This window comes from Emiliania huxleyi (genome assembly GCF_000372725.1).
Source record: "Emiliania huxleyi CCMP1516 chromosome Unknown EMIHUscaffold_213, whole genome shotgun sequence".
Taxonomy (NCBI): Eukaryota; Haptophyta; order Isochrysidales; family Noelaerhabdaceae; genus Emiliania; species Emiliania huxleyi.
In genome coordinates, this window is record NW_005200478.1 from 128,147 (window position 1) to 144,622 (window position 16,476).

The following is a 16,476-nucleotide window of genomic DNA, read 5'->3' on the forward strand; positions in this document are numbered from 1 at the left end:
CAGACTACCCCTACGACCGCCGACCCGCGTGGATGTCCGCGAACACCCCCCGGCGGAGGAGGGGCGCGCAGCGGCGGCGCGTACGCCTCGGTCGGGAACGGTGCTCCCCGTTGGCCCGCCTCCCTCTCCCGGCCCTTTCCCCCTCCCTGCCCCGCCCTCTCCCCCTATCCGCCCCGCCCTCTCCCCCTTTCCGCCCTGAGAGGGTCTCCAGCCGCCGCCTCTTTCCCACCGCGGCCTTTTTCCCACGGCCGCCTCACGCCCCCCCCCCTCCTGCCCCCAGGCCCGCCCGGCCTCGAGGAGCATTCTGCCGGGTACGACAGCGCCGACGCGGGAGCGGGCGCGAGCGCGGAGGACGACGCGACGCAGGAGCAGGCGCGGAGGGAGTGGCTGCAGTACTACCTGCAGACGTCGGCGTGGGAGCAGGCCGAGGAGCTCGTCGTCACCGCGGATGAGCGCGAGGACCTGGAGTACCTGCGCGACCGCGAGCGGCGGCTCGGGCCCACGGGGGGGGGGGGCTCCTCGTACGGCCGCGAGGGGCAGCTGCTCGACGGCGAGCTGCTCGAGTGAAGCTGCTCGAGTGAGGGGGCGAGGCGAGGAGCCCTGCCTGAAAGGGGAGAGGCCCGCCTCTCTCGGCCGCCTCTCTCGGGCAGGGGGGGGGCGTCTCTAGCCGCCGCCGCCCGCCGCTCGCCCATGCTGGGGGGGGGGCGGCTCGGGGCCCCGCGGGAGGCGCTCCCTGCCGCTCCGTGCCGCTCCCGAGGCGCGGTGCTGCGCTGGCGTGCGCAGGCCTCGCCTCGCGGGCGCCGCTTCGGGGCCTTGTGCGAGTACCTGCCGCTCCGGGAGGAGAGGGCTCTGGCTCAGATGTGTCCTTACTGCTGCGGAGGGGTGCGACCACATACCAGGCGTCCCGCGTGTGTCTTATGGCTAGGAGGGGGGGGCGGGGGGGGGGCGGGGGGGGGGGGCCTTTAAACTTATTGTGGCTGCCCGTCGTCCGCGCACCGTGCTATATATCCTGCTGCACTCGGGCTCCCATGCGGTTTTTTGTTGCACTGTGACTGTCGTCGTCGGTATGTTAAAATGCCGCTTTAAAGCAAAAGAAGAACCGCCAGCTACAGTACGTGGAAGACGGCTACGGGCTAGTGCTAGTCCCCCATCGGGAGGACGCGACCCCCCGGCGGCTTCCGGCTAGGACGTAGAAGGAGTCGCCGACACCCCCACACCCACAAAAAGAACCCTGGCTCTGCACACAATCACAAAGATCGCACGGGCGGGGACCTGTTCCTTTTTTTACCCATCTCACAGTAGAGGTGTCCGTTTTATTTATTTATTACTTTGTTTATTTATTTACAATAGAAGAATCGGTCTCTTCGCTGGCGAGCATACTGCATACCGTAGAGCATGGGATGCAGCATGCCGGCGAGACAAGAAACAAACAAAAAACGACAAAATTCTCCCTTTCCTGTTTCCTCGCGCCCTCGAGCCGGTCCAACGGAAACATCTCAATAAAAAAGAAAGAAAGAAAACATACAACCCAAGGGAGGGATGGGAGGACGCTCAAAGAAAGAAAGAAAGAAAACAGACAACCCAAGGGAGGGATGGGAGGACGGCACGCCGCCACCACACAGGGATTTTAAGGAGAGGTGTGTGGTGCGCTAGCCGTCGCCCACCCTAGGGAGTCTGCCTCTTCCTATCTCTCTTCGCAGTCTCTCGCCGCTTCTCGCTGCAACCTTCATGCCACCGCTCAATAGAAAGAAAGAAAACAGACAACCCAAGGGAGGGATGGGAAGACGGCACGCCGCCACCACACAGGGATTTTAAGGAGAGAGGAGTGTGATGCGCTAGCCGTCGCCCACCCTAGGGAGTCTGCCTCTTCCTATCTCTTTTCGCAGTCTCTCGCCGATAAAGAAAGAAAGAAAGAAAGAAAACAGACAACCCAAGGGAGGGATGGGAGGACGGCACGCCGCCACCACACAGGGATTTTAAGGAGAGGTGTGTGGTGCGCTAGCCGTCGCCCACCCTAGGGAGTCTGCCTCTTCCTATCTCTCTTCGCAGTCTCTCTCCGATTCTCGCTGCAACCTTCATCACATGCCACCTCGCGGTCGTCCCATTCTCGTCGTTCTCTCCCTTGTCATTTCCTCCTCTGTCGCGTCGTTCCCTTCTGCCTCGTCCTGTGACGCCGCCGCCTGCCGGTCCCTTGTTCTCGCGGCTTCTTTCGCCTTTCGGCGCAACTCTGTCCTCCTCGCGGCGTATCCTGGCCCCTCGAGTCTATCGAGCTCCCCTCGCGCAAGGACCACGTTTCTGACTCCCACTCCGATCATTTGCCTGCAGGTCATGTTGTTGCTCAGGTCCACTCTCTCTTCGAACACTCGTGCCTCTACGGATGATGCCGGCGCTGGGGTCCCCTTCGGATGCATCGTGACATCTGACAACTGGATTTCCACTGGTTCGTCCTCCTCGGAGTCATCTTCCCCGTCCTCCTTCCGCTCGGCTCTTCGCTCGGTACGTTCGGTGTGGCTCACCCTCCATGCCGTGAACAGGCGCTTTATCCACCCTATATTCTTCTCTCGTTCCTCTGCCCGTGCCTTGGTCTTGTCGTTGTTTCGCACCCATGTCTGTATGGCAATCGAGGCTGCCTTCCCCACTACCTGTAGTTCACTCGTCACCTCTCCCGCGAGCTCCCTTCTCTTTCTTTCGGGTATTGTTTGGAGTCCGTGGAGTGCGGGTAGCGTGCAGGCAATCACGGGCGCTATTTTGTCGTACTCCTCTTCGGCGAGCGCTCCAAATCTAGACCCTTTCGCCTTTAAGGAGGCTGCCCTCGCTCGTCTCAGGAATGTGGCGGTGTCTTTTGAGTCCGGCGCCTCCCGTTCAACTCTTGCTGTCGACCTCGCTGTGTGTTTGTCGAGCTTCCGCATGAAGTGACGTGCCTCTTCCTTATTTCCAGCGCAGCTGCCGCTCAGTATGTGCGCCAACGACGCCTGTGGTGGCTCACTGTCTTCTTGTTTCTCTCGCCGATAGAACCACGGCAACCCGCTGCAAGAATTCTTTTTGTGAAGGCCAGCAAGGCCGGCGCCGGGGCTGGGCCGAGCCGCCTCCTGTGTTCCCCGACAGCAGAATGCCGAAGAAGGAGCCGGTCGCCGAGATCTTCGAGAGTGTCTCGGACGGTCTCAAGCAGCTGTATCGCTCCAAAATCCGGCCGATCGAGGAGGCGTACAAATTTGGCGAGTTCTACTCGCCGTATATGAACGACTCGGACTTTGACGCCAAGCCGATGGTGCTGCTCCTCGGTCAGTACTCGGTGGGCAAGACCTCCTTCATCAAGTACCTGCTCGGCCGCGACTTTCCCGGCGCGCACATCGGGCCCGAGCCCACCACCGACCGCTTCATCGCCGTGATGCACGGCCAGGAGGACAAGACGACGCCCGGAAACGCGCTGGCCGTCTCGGCCAACATGCCGTTTCGCGGGCTCGAGATGTTTGGCAACGGCTTCCTCTCAAAGTTCCAGGGCGCCCAGCTCGACTCGCCGCTCCTTCACCACGTGACCCTCATCGACACGCCCGGCGTACTGTCGGGCGAGAAGCAGCGCATTGGTCTGCGCCGCAGCCCGCCCTCCGGCGCGGCGGCGGCGAGGCGCTCTGAGGTCTGTGCGGTTGCGCGGTAGGGCGGACGTACTCCTTCACCGAGGTGTGCGCCTGGTTCGCCTCGCGCGCCGACGTGATTCTCCTCCTCTTTGACGCGCGAGCCGCGGCCTCGCTGAGCCGCAAGGGGGCGGGCAGCGGTGCGCTCATCCCGCGCGAGTGCTGCGTAGGCGCACAAGCTGGACATCTCGGACGAGTTCAAGGAGGCGATCGAGGCGCTCAAGGGGCGAGCGGCGGCTCGCGGAGGCCGGCAGGGTGGCGTGGGAGGGCGGCTGAGAGGCAACACCGTGCTGCGCTTTTAGGCACGACGACACACGATCCTTGTTGTGTTATTACGATCAGACTGCATTATGGTGGGTCATCATATTAGGCACGACGACAAGATCCGCGTCGTGCTCAACAAGGCGGACGCCGTCGACAGCCAGAAGTTGCTGCGCATCTACGGTGCGCATCATGCTACTAGCCATTGTATGGTGGTATACCATCTACGGTTTCCGTCCGGTAGATGTGGATCTACGGTGCGGTAGATGTAGATCTACGGTGCGCATCGCCATCCGCGCCGCGCCCGCGACGCGTCCGCGGCTCTGTTCGGCAGGCGCGCTGATGTGGTCTCTGGGCAAGGTCATCAAGACGCCCGAGTGCATGCGCGTCTACATCGGCTCCTTCTGGGACCAGCCGCTGCGCGGGTCGGAGTGGTCTCGCCAGCTCTTCGAGATGGAGATGCGCGACCTGCTCACCGACCTCAAGAACGTGCCAAAGAACGCGGCCGTCCGCAAGGTCAACGAGCTCGTCAAGCGCGTGCGGCTCGCTAAGGCGATACCACCCCCGCGGGGCCGCCCTCCACAGCCTCTCCCACCCCCGCGGGGCCCCCCTCCACAGCCTCTCCCACCCCCGCGGAGTCGTCCAGAACGTGTGCCCGCCGTGTGCCCGCCGTGCCCGCCGTGTGCCCGCCCCGCAGGCGCACGCGTACATCGTGGGCCACCTCAAGAAGGAGATGCCCTCCTACTTCGGGGCGCAAAAGGCGCAGGCGAAGCTGCTCGCGAACATCGAGGAGCACTTCCTCAAGGTGCAGTGGGAGGAGTCCTCCGTCGCCACTCCTCACTGAAGTAAAGACGGAGAGCACCGCCTGCAGGTGCACCGCGCACACTCCCTCCCTGTGGGAGACTTCCCCGACGTCGCCAAGTTCAGGGCGGTCATGGAGGGGCACGACCTCACCAAGTTCCCAAAGCTCGACACCAAGGCTCACCCCACCCTCACCCTCACCCTCACCCTCACCCTGGCCCAGCCCTGTCCCCCAGCCCTGTCCCCGCCCCCCCCAAGCCCTCTCCCCGCCCCCCCCCCCCCCCCAAGCCCTCTCCCCGCCCCCCCCAAGCCCTCTCCCCGGCCCGCCCAGGCAATCGCGGCGATGGAGCACGTCCTCGCGCACGAGATCCCCAAGCTGATGGCGCAGTTCCCGCAGGAGCCGGCCGCCCATCGCTAGTGAGTGGCCCCTCGACACGCCTGGCTTGAGCCGTCCTCTGCTCGTGCAGGAGGGCACTGTCTCGCACTCCAACTCCGCGGTCGGGAGCGCGCTGACCCACGTCGAGGCCGCACACCCCCCCTCCCCCTCCCTCCCCTCCCTCCCCTCCCCTCCCTCCCCTCCCTCCCCTCCTCCCTCCCCCCCTCCCCTCCCTCCCCTCCTCCCTGCTCTCCTCCCGCCCCCAGACCCGTCAGGCCACCCTCGAGCCCGCACCGCTCCCTCCCCGCACCGCAGGCGCACGTGCGATCGACGACGCCGCCGCCGCAGCAGATCGCATACGCGCCGCCGCCACCGCAGCAGCAGCAGCCGCCGCCGCCGCCGCCGCAAAGCTCCTCGGAGCAGGTTGGCGCCACGGGCAGCAGCCCGTGCACCGCCGCTCTTCACAGCCGTACCCGCGAGCAGGTGGGCAGCAACCCGTACGGCGCCGCGCCCCCGCCCGCCGTCGCGTGGAGCGTGTCTCCCGAGGACAAGGCGCGGTACGACGAGGTCTTCGGCTAACTAATTAATTAACTCATTAATGTTAATTAATGTTTGATTAGGCGCGGTACGACGAGGTCTTCGGCACGCTCGCTCCGGCCGGCGGCAAGGCGAGCGGGCAGACGGCGCGCGGAGCCACCCTCCCCCCTCTCCCCTCCTTCCGCCGGAGCAGCCCCCCGCCCCGAGGCTGCGAGGGAGCCGCTGTAGGTGCGGCCGATCCTCGAGCGGTCGCAGCTGCCGGTCGACGTGCTGCGGCAGGCACCGAGATCGGGCCGAGATATGGCCGAGATGTTGCAGCAGGTGGATGTGTTGCGGCTGGCACTCAATGCTTCGCCCACAGTTCCGCCTACACCTCGGCCACATCTCGGCCACATCGGATCATCTCGGCTTCCTCTCGGCTGCACCGCGGCTGTCCTCGGCTGCCCCTCGGGAGTGTGTGCCCCACGCTGGGCGGCGGTGCGGCAGGTGTGGAACCTCTCCGACATCGACCGCGACGGCGCGCTCGACGCCGACGAGTTCGCCGTCGCGATGCACCTCACACGAGAGTGCACCGCCGGCCGCTCGCTGCCCGCGACGCTGCCTGCCGATGTCTGCCCGCCCTCCAAGCGCCATCTGCTCCCCTCGTGAGGCCCGCGCTGCACGCGCCATTTGCTCCCCTCGCGGGGCCGGTGGCGCCGCAGGGTGGGGGCAGCAAAACTACGGTAGACGTGCGCACGCTTGCGATGGGGGAGGGCCCGAGGTATAGTGCGGCGACGCGGGGAGGGCCCGAGGTATAGTGCGGCGACGCGGGGAGGGCAGGAGAGAGTCTACCTATTGGGTTGCCACACGCTGCTCGACGTGCGCGCGCTCGGATGACCCGCGCCGGAGCTGCCGCGGTGTCCTCGGATCGTTGTCACACGTGTGTGGCACATTTGCAAACCGGGCTTGTGTTCATTACAGGTTTACACCAGCGAAAATCTATAAACATGAAGAATTGAGGATTCTCGCGCGAAAATTCCGCGCCATCCGCCATCGTTGATGCGCATGCGATGTGAACTCCGCAACTCCCCACACCCGCGCTGCGTGTCAGACTCCTTCCTCTCTGTGGCGCATGCAGAAGGCCTCCATGCGATCGAAGGCGTCGGCCAGCTTCTCGCGCGGTCCACTGAAGACGATGCGGAAGAAGTGGGGCGCGCCAAAGCACGCGCCCGGCAGCACGAAGACCGCCTCCTCGGCGAGCAGCCTCTCGACAAACTCGGCGTCCGTCCGGATGCCGGGTAGCACGGCGGGGTCATAGTGGACCATAACATACATCGCACCCTGCGGCTCGACCGGCGTGAGGCCGACGACGCCCTTGAGCCGCTCGTAGGTGAAGCGGGCGTTGTCCTGTAGCGTGGTCATGTAGTGCTGGTCCGACGCAGCGAGCGACGCGGCGTCCGCGCTGCCGGCCTCCGGGCAGAGCACGCGCGGCACGGCCCCCTGCACGAGGGTGCTCGCGCCCACGATGAGCTGCGTGAGGCGATTGAAGCCCTCGCGGAGGTCGTCGAGCGCGTGGACAGGGTCGTGGAGCATGAGCCAGCCGACGCGCCAGCCGGGCACGAGGAACTGCTTGGCGAGGCCGCCGACGGTGATGACGGGCACATGGGGCGCGAGCTCGGCCAGCGGGTGGAAGGCGACCCCCTCGAAGGCCATCTCGCCGTAAATCTCGTCGGCGATGATGGGCAGCTTGTGGCGCGCGGCAATGTCGATGAAGCCGAGCAGGTGCTCCTTGGGGAAGACGGAGCCGCACGGGTTGGACGGGTTGTTGACGATCAGGGCCTTGGTGCGCGCGTCGACAAGGCTCTCGAGCTGCGCGAGGTCCGCCTGCCACCCCTGGCTCGGCAGCAGGTCGTACTCCTTGACGCTGGCACCCTGCGACTCGGCGAGGACTTGGTAGAGCGGGAAGCCCGGCTTCGGCACCAGCAGGTTGTCGCCCTCGTCCACGATGCCGTTGATCGCAATCTCGAGCGCTCCCGAGCAGCCGCTCGCGACGATGATGTCCGAGGCCTTGTAGATGCAGTGCGGCGTCGAGAAGCGCTTGGCGACGGCTGCGCGCGCGTCCTCGGCGCCCGCGGAGTTGCCGTATCCGTTGTGCTTCGCCCCGCGGACGAGCGAGACCATCGTCTCACTGAGCACCTCCGGCGCCTGGAGGTTGCCAAATGCGGTGGGATCACCGAGCGAGAGTGGGATCATCGGCTTTCCCTCGATCGGCTCGCGCTTCTGCGAGGTGATCTTCTCCATGATGGCGCGGATCGGATTCGCAGTTCTTTGCGCCTTGACAGACATGGCCACGTGCCACGTCTTGGCGTCGCCGATGGCGCAGGTCGAGGCGGCGCCGGTCTCGGTTTTGTTCCGCTTCGCGGGTGAGGTAGGCAAGAGAGGAACGCCCATGGAAGGGTGAAGGCTGTCGCGGCAGGTCCGAGAAGTTAAGTAAACGTTTGCAAGCCCCCAAGATAATCACGGGTCGCAGGTACCACCCCTCTCCCTCTCTCGTATCTCTCTTAAGCTAAAAGCCCAAACTTGAGCCTGGCCCGCCGTTCCCTTAATCAACATGTCGCCGTCCCCCCAAACCGATTGGAGGACTGATGATAAGGATGACTAACTTTCGGAGGCTCCTTCGTTCCATCGCCAGCCCGATCCAGCAAGGGCATGATCTCAGCCACTCTCCTGGCGTTCGCGCCGTGCGCGCTGCTGCCTGCGCCTCGTGTCAGCCCGGGAGCGGTGCGTGGGCGCGCGGTCGGCGCCTCCGCCGTCCACTCTCCCCTCGCCGCAAAGGCTCTCGATCACGTGTCATCTCATCCTGTGGTCGAGCACAATCCCTACTGCGATTGGTTCTCGAAGGCACCGCATAGACGCCCGGAGATCTCCCGGCAAAGAGCTAGATGCACCGCACTTTCCACCCACCCAACCCCCATCGCCGCAAAATCCGCCGACACGCGGCCGTGGCCCGCTTTAGGGCGAGGCGACAGAAGAGCAGGTCAAGGATCTCGTTGTGCAGTTCTCCGTCTTTTCCAACCTCTTCCTCCTCGCCCAACTGAACAAGGTCATCAACTCGCCCACGCTGGAGGGCGCACGCGAGGGCAAGGAGATTCTGGCCAACGAGATTGGGGTGGTCTTCAAGCCGCAGGAGAAGAAGACGGCCGAGCTGGCGCGCGAGGCGGCCGAGAAAGGGTTCGATCCGAACGTCGTCTCTGTCACCGGCTCCGTCGAGGGCGGCGTCTTCTCGCACCGCGCTGCGCACTTCGAGTGGCTCTGCGACGTCGGCAAGGACATGGGGCTGACCTTTGACGAGCTGGGCAAGCGGCGCCACGGGTCGGAGGCGACGCTGCACTTTTGCGATGCGCTGTATCGCATTTACGGCAGCGAGGACCTATCCACCGCGCTCGGTGCCTCCTTTGCGATCGAGCACTGGGCCAACGCCGGCTTCTGGGACGAGCTCATCGAGGGATTCGAGAAGCTGAACGGAAAGCGGCCTTCTGGGGCCAAGAAGTTTCGGATGGGCTTCTGGCGCTTCCACCAGGCGCTCGAGGCGCAGCACGCTGCGCACACCATGGACGAGCTCGAGGAGGCCATCACCGAGGGGCTGATCACGGACGAGCTACGCTTCCAGCAGGCGGCGCGCGAGATGCTGGACGCGTGCGCCATCTTCTGGGAGGGCCTGGACGCGAGCCGCCAGGGTCGCCCGTACTCGGTGACCACACTCAAGGCGCGCTAGGGTGCTCTGGCTGGCCTCTGGCCTCTGCCGGCCAGCCGGGAGCGGCGCGGCGGAACCGCGTCCTTCGTTTGCCGCCGGGCCGCGATCAGTTGGAGCACGCTTGGCTTGGAGGGTGCAGATTGCAGCAGGCATGTTAGTTAGAGAAAGCGGATAAAAACACTCGCTCTCCACATTCCTCGAAAACAGAGAGATGAATTCTAAGATACTCGCCCCTCTAGAGAGAAAGAAACACGTCCGGACTGCGGGAGCGCCGGGTCCCCGCCCTCACTCCGCCGCCCCCCCTGCCTGGAGCCCCGGGGCCGCTCCTTCCGAGACCTGACGTGCACGACAGCATGCTTCCTCTCCTCGTCCTGGGCGCGAGCGCTGCGTGGGCACCGGCACATTCGGCGGCGCGTGGTTGGCGTGCGTCGCAGCCACTGCTCTCAGCCGACCTGCCACGCACGCCCAAAGCAATGGTGGATCAGCTTCGCGACGCGGTGCAGTCGGCGCTGAGCTCACGCTGCTCGCGGATGAGGGTGAGCCTCCCGCCCGGATTCGACTACGGGATCGAGTCACAGCGCAAGGGCACACCCGTCTCGAGCAAAATCGACCGCTCGGATCGCGAGCTCGCACGCCTCTTCGTCGAGATGTTCCAGGGAACGGGGCTCGTGCCGACGGTCTGCTTCCCTTCCTCCGCGGCCGCGGCCGACGCACGGAAGCTCTGGGGCGACATCGAGGCGCGCGTGGTCGCGCTCGACCCGGAGAGCGCCGGGACCGCTGCGCCGGCGAAGCAGCCTCGGCCGCGGAGCAAGGCTCAGCGCGCCAGCAGCGGCGGCGGAGGCTTTGGCGCCGCCAAGCCAGCCTCGGGCGCACGGGTGCAAAAGGCGGTGGCGGCCGTGCCTGCGAGCGCAGAGGTTGTGCTCGTCGTGGCGCCCGGCGGCCCGGGCTGCGAGGCGGTGCGCTCCTTTTGCGAGGAGAACGGTGCTGACCGGCTCGTTGTGCTGCTGAACGCGCGGAGCCTCGAGGAGGAGGCCGACCCTGCGGTCGCCGCCGCGGCCGGGGTGGGCACCGCTGGGGAGGAGCAGCGCGAGTACGTGGACGGAGAGTTCGCAAACGTCTACGCCTTCGTCACCGACCCCGCCGGCAAGTCCGAAGACGCACCTGCAGTGCTCTTCAAGCGCTCCGCGGCGGAGGAGTGGAGCCTCGTCTCCAAGCCGAAGGTCGGCCCTCCGCGAGAACTGCTCGCCAGCGACGAGCGGCCGAGCGCAGAGGCGATGCGGGCGGCGCTCGACGCCTCGGCGGCCGGCGGCTTGCTCGGTGCCATCAGCAGCGCGCTCGGTGGGTGATGCGGGCCGAGTCGAGGCTGCTTCAGCCACACGTATTAGTCCCATGGGCTTTGAGAGGGCCTAGCCCCTGGCGCAGCTTATATGTCGCAGCCCTGCGGCGTGTCTACTAAGTACGTCGTGCACTCACACGTCACGCCCCCCCCGACCGCCGAATCCCTAGCGCACCTATACTCCAGTCTCCAGCCGAATTCCTGGTTCCTGTCTCGCGCTGTCTGCCGCACCGCACGGCAGTCGGAATGGTTGGGTAGTAGGGCTAGAGGGTCGCTCTACACTTAGCCTCTGCAGCGAGCGAGCGCTCAACTTAGCTCCCACACGGAGCCGGGCTCGGACTTAGACGCTGTATGGTCGGGGGCCACGAACTTAGACGACATAAGGCCAACTCCGGGCAAAACCCGGGTATACCTGAAAAGCCTCCAGGTTTACCCGAAAATACCTGGACGCGTCCCGACCAACGTATGCCGCGCACGACGCCATATCGCCTTCTCCCAGGGCCAGTGCGCTACTTGCGGCGCGCAACGCCTGCTCAAGTACCCCCCCCACCATGTGCTGCCGCTATGCGTGCCTTAAGGCGGCTGCGGCGAAGCGGCGGGCGCGGCATGCCGATGGCAGTGCGGACGATGCGGTTGCGATGTGTTCTGCTTCAAGATCGTGGCGGTGCTTGGCATGCACTTCTGCGATCCCAATCAGCTCATCGCAACGAAGCAGAGCAACAAGCTGGCTGCTGCCAACAAGGCCCTATGCTACCTCACGCGCGGATCGTTCAAAGAGGACCAGCACACACAGGCTTCACGCCTTCACCGTCACGCATTTGATTAAGCTTGAGGAGCTTCGTGTCATGTGAGAACTGTTTGGCTAGACGTCGCTCAAGAATGAAGGAGCAGCAACGAAAGTCGAAAGAGGAGGATGCTGAAGCGGCGATTGCTAAGCATGAAGAGGATCGATCGCCCGCCGCAGGCGAAGAAAATTTGGGGGCTGCGCCGTATCGTTGATCACGGTGGGAGCCTCCTGGCCCCAGGCCGTGCCACGGCCGACTTAGCCGATGTAAGAGGCTCCCGCTGATCTTAGACCGCGCAAGCACTCCAGCGTGGCTAGCCACACTTAGACCCGTCCAGCCTCGAGGCTCAGAACTTAGACTACTACCCAACCAGTGCAGTCGGCACACGTGTCCGATATACCACGCGACACACTGGCTGTGTCGGCCTCGCACGGCACATGGCCCCAGCGGCCTAGGCGCGTGCGCGGGGCGGCTGTACGTTAACAGTACACCCACATCCCGCCCAGATCCACCAATCGCCCACAGAAACAATAAAACTATCCGCCAACCGCCGGGCATCGCCCACATCCCAGCTAGCTGCATCCCAGCAGGCAAATAGAGCTCGTCCCATCACACCCGCCGTCGGTGCGCGTCACAAGGACGAGATTGGCCTCGAGCGCATCCAGCCGTTGATTGCATCTGCGCGGCAGCACATCGGAGACCAGCTGAGTGTCAGGGCCGCGGCCGGGCAGGGGAGGGACGGAAGCGCTCACATTTCACGGCGCCGCCCGATGGCTCGATGCCTTCGTGCAGCGTCCTCTCGTCTGGCTCGCCGTTGCGGAGGCAGTTGTCGAAGACCAGTGCAGCGAGCGGCGTGGGCGGCACGGTGATGTTGAGGCGCGGGAAGTTGGTGTCGCCCCCCGCCGCGACGTCGGACAGGTAGATGAGGAAGGTGAAGTGGCGGTTCCCTCTGTACCACGTCTCGCACGCCTACGGCCCCCGCGGGCCAAGTCATACGGGCTGGCGCTCGCCGGTGCCGCCTCTCGAGAGGGGGGTGCGTTGTAAAAGTCGTGGTGCGGCCGGTAGAACTCGCCGCCGCGGTACCGCACGGTCTGGAGGGGCTCGAGGTTCGCCTCGGGGTAGCCGGAGTACCGCGCGATGCGCCGCCGCACCGCAGCGACGTCCGAGTTGGAGGAGGGCAGCGTGGCGGAGAAGGAGGTCCGCTTGTCGTCGCCGGTGGCGCGGGCGGTGGAGGAGCGGTGGTAGAGCGGCTCGGAGAGGGCGATGAGTGCGGCCGCCTGCAAGGGGAGATTGTATCTCGGAGATTGTATCTCGGAGAGGGCGATGAGTGCGGCCGCCTCGTCGGCGGTCACAAAGTCGTGCAGCAGGCGCACGCGCGGCGTCGCGGAGATGGTCTCGAGGCGCGGGACGCTCGGCTCAGGCGCGGGGCCGGCTGTGCTCGACGCGTCGAGCACGCCCTCCGTCACCCACGCCTCGAGGCTGCGCGCCGCGTCCCGCCCGGGCACGGCGGCCGCCTCCTGCCGCCGCTGCCTCTCCTACGCGACACGTCGCGGACGCGTCCCGGACGCGCCTCGGACAGCCCCTCCCCCGCCGCCGCGTGCTCTCCTCGGCGTGTCGCCGCTCCGACTCGGTGAGCGGCGGAGGGCGGGGGGAGAGGGGGTGGCGAGAGCGGGGGCACGAGGGGCGGTGCCGTGCCCAGGGAGTCCGCGCCCTCCAGGGGCACACCCCGGACAGGAGGGAGAGGGCGCGACTGGCGGAGCAGCGGGCCGGCCCGCGGGACTGCCTCGGCGGATCGAGGAGCGGCGAGGAGCGAGTGAGCGGCCGGGTGGCGGTGTGCGAGGTGGAGGGCGGGTCGAGCAGGTGGCACGACAGCGAGCACGCCGACAGCGCGGCATGCGCTCGCCATGCCGCGCCGCCTCCGCCTCTGCACTCGCCCCGCAGCGCCCGCTCGGTGCAGTCGCCAGCCCGGTCGCGGCTGAGCGGGCACTCGAAGGGCTCGGAGCAGGCGTCAGAGGCCGGGTCTGCGGCGCACGCGCGGAGCTTGGAGCAGCTCCGCGGACAGCTGCTCTCCATCCACGCTGGGTTGGCGTCGCACTCTCCGTCGGTCGCCCAGTACCAGCAGTTGCCCTCTCGGTCTGGCGTCCAGCTGGCGCTGAAGTTCAGGAAGCACGCACTGCCGCAACGGGCCAGCACGGGCTCGGAGCGGCAGCCGGCGCCGGCGATGAGGCCCGCACACTCCTCCAGCTCGCGCTTCTCGCGGCCGGCCACCTCGCACGCGGCCGCACAGTTCTGCAGCATAAAGGTCGGATTGGAGGAGCACTCACCCGCGTCTGCCCAGACCGTGCACGAATCGCCGCCCGCCGGGGTGCGGGATGCAGCCGGCAGCGCGGCGAGGATCGGCGCGAGCGGCATGCCCCCGGCCCACTCTCCTCCGGAGCAGCAGCGGCGGCGGCGGCGGAGAGAGCTAGAGGGGGTGTGGTGGAGACAGACGAGGAGAGAGCGAGAGCGCGTGGAGGAGAGCGGGCGCGAGTTTTCCGCGGGCTTGTAAGATAAAGAATTTGCGCGCCAGATTTCCCCCCCCTAGCTCTTCTCGGGATACCTCAAGCTCTTCTCGGGGGATCGGTTTTCATGCGCGGCCTACACCTTTCTCTTTTCACCACGCGGCTGGGCCACGGAGACGAAGAGCTATCCTGAGCACGCTTCCCGATGCCGCCGACGCAGCAGGAGGCGGAGGCGGCGATCCGCACACTCATCGAGTACATGGGCGACGACCCGAACCGCGAGGGGCTCAAGTCGAGCCCTCGCCGCTCGGCGAAAGCACTGCGCTTTCTGACTGCTGGGTACGGGGTCGATGTGGAGGTGCACACGCTACAAAAGGGTGGTGCGGCTGCCGTGACATCCACTGCCGAGCCGCAGCCCGCGCCGCCTGGCCGCAGGCGCTCGCGAGCCAGGCCCTCTTCTCCGTCGGCGAGTCGAGCGACGAGGAGCTCGAGGAGGATCACGGCGCCGCCGCAAGCGGGACCGCCGCCAACGGCACGTCTTCCGACGGCGTCGCCGCCAACGGCACGTCCGCCGAGAACGGCACGCCGGGCGTCAGCAGCGCGGTTCCCGTGCCGCGACCGATGCAAGGCTCAGGCCTGGTGGAGGCGGCCGGCCGCAGGCGGGGCGGCGGCAGCGCGCCTTCTCGGGCGGGACGCGTGGCGCCTGTCCGCGTGTAGGTGAGCGGCATCGAGATCTACTCCCTCTGCGAGCACCACCTCCTGCCCTTCTTCGGCACGTGCCGCATCGCATACCTGCCGAGCCGCAAGGAGCGCTGCTCTGCATGGGGAGGGACTGGGTCTGGGGCAGGGACTGGGTCTGGGGCAGGGACTGGGTCTGGGGCAGGGACTGGGTCTGGGGCAGGGACTGGGTCTGGGGGGGGGACTGGGTCTGTCAGGGTGAGGAGGGTGGAGCTATCGCAGCCTCCCTCGCGCGTGACTCGAGCGTGCGTGCCACCGCGGACCTTGCCCTTCGCTGCTGCTGCTCGCTCTCGGCCTCCGCCCCACCCCACACCCCGCACCTCCCCAGGTGGTCCCCCGCACCTCCCGCAGGTGGTCGGCCTCTCGAAGCTCGCTCGCGTCGCAAACGCCTTTGCGCGCCGGCTCCAGATCCAAGCGCGCACCGGCGCCTCGGTGGCGGCCGGAGCCGCGCCCACTCCCCGACCGCGGCTCCCACCCTCGCGCCGCAGGAGCGGCTGACGCAGCAGATTGCAGAGTCGCTCTGGAAGGCGGCCGCGAGCACCCTCGCCGCCCCGTGCACGCTCGCCCTTCCTCCCGCCAGCAGTGCCCCTCCCTCGCCCGGCAGGTGCTGCAGCCTCGCGGGATCCGGGTGGTGCTCGAGTGCACGCACATGTGCATGTCGATGCGCGGCGTCCAGCAGCCCAGGGCCGTCACCGCCACGTGAGTCGCGCTGCCCTGCCTCGCCCCGGGCGCGGAGGCGGATCGACGGCGCGCCACGCTGCGAGTAGGCGGACCGAGCTCGGCTGGCTTCCGCCCGAGCCGGGGGCGTACAACAGGGGCTGGGAGCAGGTTGGCTGCCCATGCGGCGCGAGGCATTAGTGGCAGGTACAACTTCGCTCGCAAGCGGCCAGACCCCCCCTCTCTCCGATGCGCTTGCTGCGCTAACGGCTACTCTGCTGGACTTTGCGGGGCGCGTCAATTCGCGTCCACCCCGCCGCTGGTTTTGGCCCGCGAGGCGGATTCGTTGCGCGGCGGCCGCACGCCGAGCGTCCCCTCGGGCTTTCTCGAGTTTCACTCGATCGTGCCCATTCACTTGTTTTCAGTCGAGATACGTTCCTCGCTCGCCGTCGTCCCGTGTGTCCGTGTAACGTACTCTGCCACAGCTTATTCAATAAGTTATGACCCTCTTCCCTCTCAACTGGAGATCTCGAGCGCGACTTCGCGACTGCGGACTGGCGTGTGGCGATATCTCGTGCCACCGCAGGGTCCGCAGCACGACCTGTTCGGAGGTCGGGTGCTCCCCAAGCCCCAAACGCGCAACGGATAAACTAAGCCGTAATCCTAATCGGTCCCGACCACAGTGCGAACGTGAGACACAGATGGTGGCTGAGACATGGCCATGGGGTGCACATCGGGAAAGTGGGTGAATGCGCGAACCCGGTGGGGCACTCTGGTGGGGCAGTGCGCGCGGGTCGTGGACGCTGTTCATGCCCGCAGCGAGGGCGCGTGGAGCCGGAGCCTGTCCCGCACACTCAGCCGCGGCGCTCAGACTTGCGCCCAGGCGCCGCCTCAGCCGGTGCGGCGTCCGCAACGGCAGGCGCGGCGGCGGCCGGCGCGGCGGCGGCCGGGGCGGGTTGGCGCGCCGCCTGCGCCTCTTCGACGAGCCATGTGGGGATGGCGTTCCAGATGGGCCGGCCGTAGGGGTCGTTTCCGAACTCGTCGCATCGGGGTCGGCCGAGGTCGTCGCGGAAGAGGAGGGCGCCGCGCGCGAGCTCGCCTGCATGGGGGGGAGGGGGA

General features: G+C 66.6%; 6 protein-coding genes across 6 annotated transcripts in view; 3 read left to right on the plus strand and 3 right to left on the minus strand.

Annotated features, from left to right (window-relative positions):
- Nucleotides 1-3,066: 3,066 nt before the first annotated feature.
- Nucleotides 3,067-6,593, plus strand: RME1A-1 (RME1A, RME-1/EHD family protein). Its single transcript, XM_005780523.1, has 15 exons — nt 3,067-3,584; nt 3,656-3,729; nt 3,803-3,858; nt 4,003-4,076; nt 4,228-4,445; nt 4,591-4,698; nt 4,765-4,872; nt 5,026-5,091; nt 5,162-5,218; nt 5,386-5,493; nt 5,554-5,637; nt 5,706-5,753; nt 5,836-5,886; nt 6,094-6,367; nt 6,399-6,593. The coding sequence occupies exons 1-14, from the start codon at nt 3,110-3,112 to the stop codon at nt 6,253-6,255; spliced, it is 1,689 nt and encodes a 562-aa protein (XP_005780580.1). The 5' UTR covers nt 3,067-3,109; the 3' UTR covers nt 6,256-6,367; nt 6,399-6,593.
- EMIHUDRAFT_424157 (hypothetical protein) lies at nt 6,583-8,056 on the minus strand. The gene has a single exon (XM_005780524.1). The coding sequence runs from the start codon at nt 8,035-8,037 to the stop codon at nt 6,694-6,696; it is 1,344 nt and encodes a 447-aa protein (XP_005780581.1). The 5' UTR covers nt 8,038-8,056; the 3' UTR covers nt 6,583-6,693.
- A 232-nt stretch (nt 8,057-8,288) lies between these two features.
- EMIHUDRAFT_443019 (hypothetical protein) lies at nt 8,289-9,523 on the plus strand. The gene is made up of 2 exons (XM_005780525.1): nt 8,289-8,487; nt 8,603-9,523. Exons 1-2 carry the CDS (start codon nt 8,296-8,298, stop codon nt 9,359-9,361), a joined length of 951 nt encoding a protein of 316 aa, XP_005780582.1. The 5' UTR covers nt 8,289-8,295; the 3' UTR covers nt 9,362-9,523.
- Nucleotides 9,524-12,092: 2,569 nt separating this feature from the next.
- On the minus strand, nt 12,093-13,873 carry EMIHUDRAFT_235093 (hypothetical protein; the record flags this gene model as incomplete). Its single annotated transcript, XM_005780526.1, has 5 exons — nt 12,093-12,139; nt 12,214-12,430; nt 12,550-12,738; nt 12,814-12,996; nt 13,187-13,873. The coding sequence occupies 5 exons, from the start codon at nt 13,871-13,873 to the stop codon at nt 12,093-12,095; spliced, it is 1,323 nt and encodes a 440-aa protein (XP_005780583.1).
- A 294-nt stretch (nt 13,874-14,167) lies between these two features.
- Nucleotides 14,168-15,403, plus strand: EMIHUDRAFT_73174 (hypothetical protein; the record flags this gene model as incomplete). The annotated part of the gene is made up of 5 exons (XM_005780527.1): nt 14,168-14,353; nt 14,680-14,738; nt 14,904-14,934; nt 15,052-15,132; nt 15,281-15,403. The coding sequence occupies 5 exons, from the start codon at nt 14,168-14,170 to the stop codon at nt 15,401-15,403; spliced, it is 480 nt and encodes a 159-aa protein (XP_005780584.1).
- Nucleotides 15,404-16,000: 597 nt separating this feature from the next.
- Nucleotides 16,001-16,476, minus strand: part of EMIHUDRAFT_468747 (hypothetical protein) — a gene marked incomplete at both ends in the record, with an annotated part of 2,903 nt that continues 2,427 nt past the window's right edge. The window contains one exon of the mRNA XM_005780528.1: nt 16,001-16,456. Coding sequence (XP_005780585.1) covers nt 16,001-16,456 — 456 coding nt within the window. The remainder of the gene's footprint in view (nt 16,457-16,476) is intronic.

Excerpts from the sequence above, each read along its gene's own strand:
- RME1A-1 (XM_005780523.1), top strand. The coding sequence starts at position 3,110 with ATGCCGAAGAAGGAGCCGGTCGCCGAGATCTTCGAGAGTGTCTCGGAC. Across the intron at positions 3,859-4,002 it reads GCGATCGAGGCGCTCAAGGG|GCACGACGACAAGATCCGCG; the intron begins GCGAGCGGCGGC and ends TCATCATATTAG. Across the intron at positions 5,092-5,161 it reads TGATGGCGCAGTTCCCGCAG|GAGGGCACTGTCTCGCACTC; the intron begins GAGCCGGCCGCC and ends CTGCTCGTGCAG.
- EMIHUDRAFT_424157 (XM_005780524.1), bottom strand. The coding sequence starts at position 8,037 with ATGGGCGTTCCTCTCTTGCCTACCTCACCCGCGAAGCGGAACAAAACC.
- EMIHUDRAFT_443019 (XM_005780525.1), top strand. The coding sequence starts at position 8,296 with ATGATCTCAGCCACTCTCCTGGCGTTCGCGCCGTGCGCGCTGCTGCCT. Across the intron at positions 8,488-8,602 it reads ACTGCGATTGGTTCTCGAAG|GGCGAGGCGACAGAAGAGCA; the intron begins GCACCGCATAGA and ends GGCCCGCTTTAG.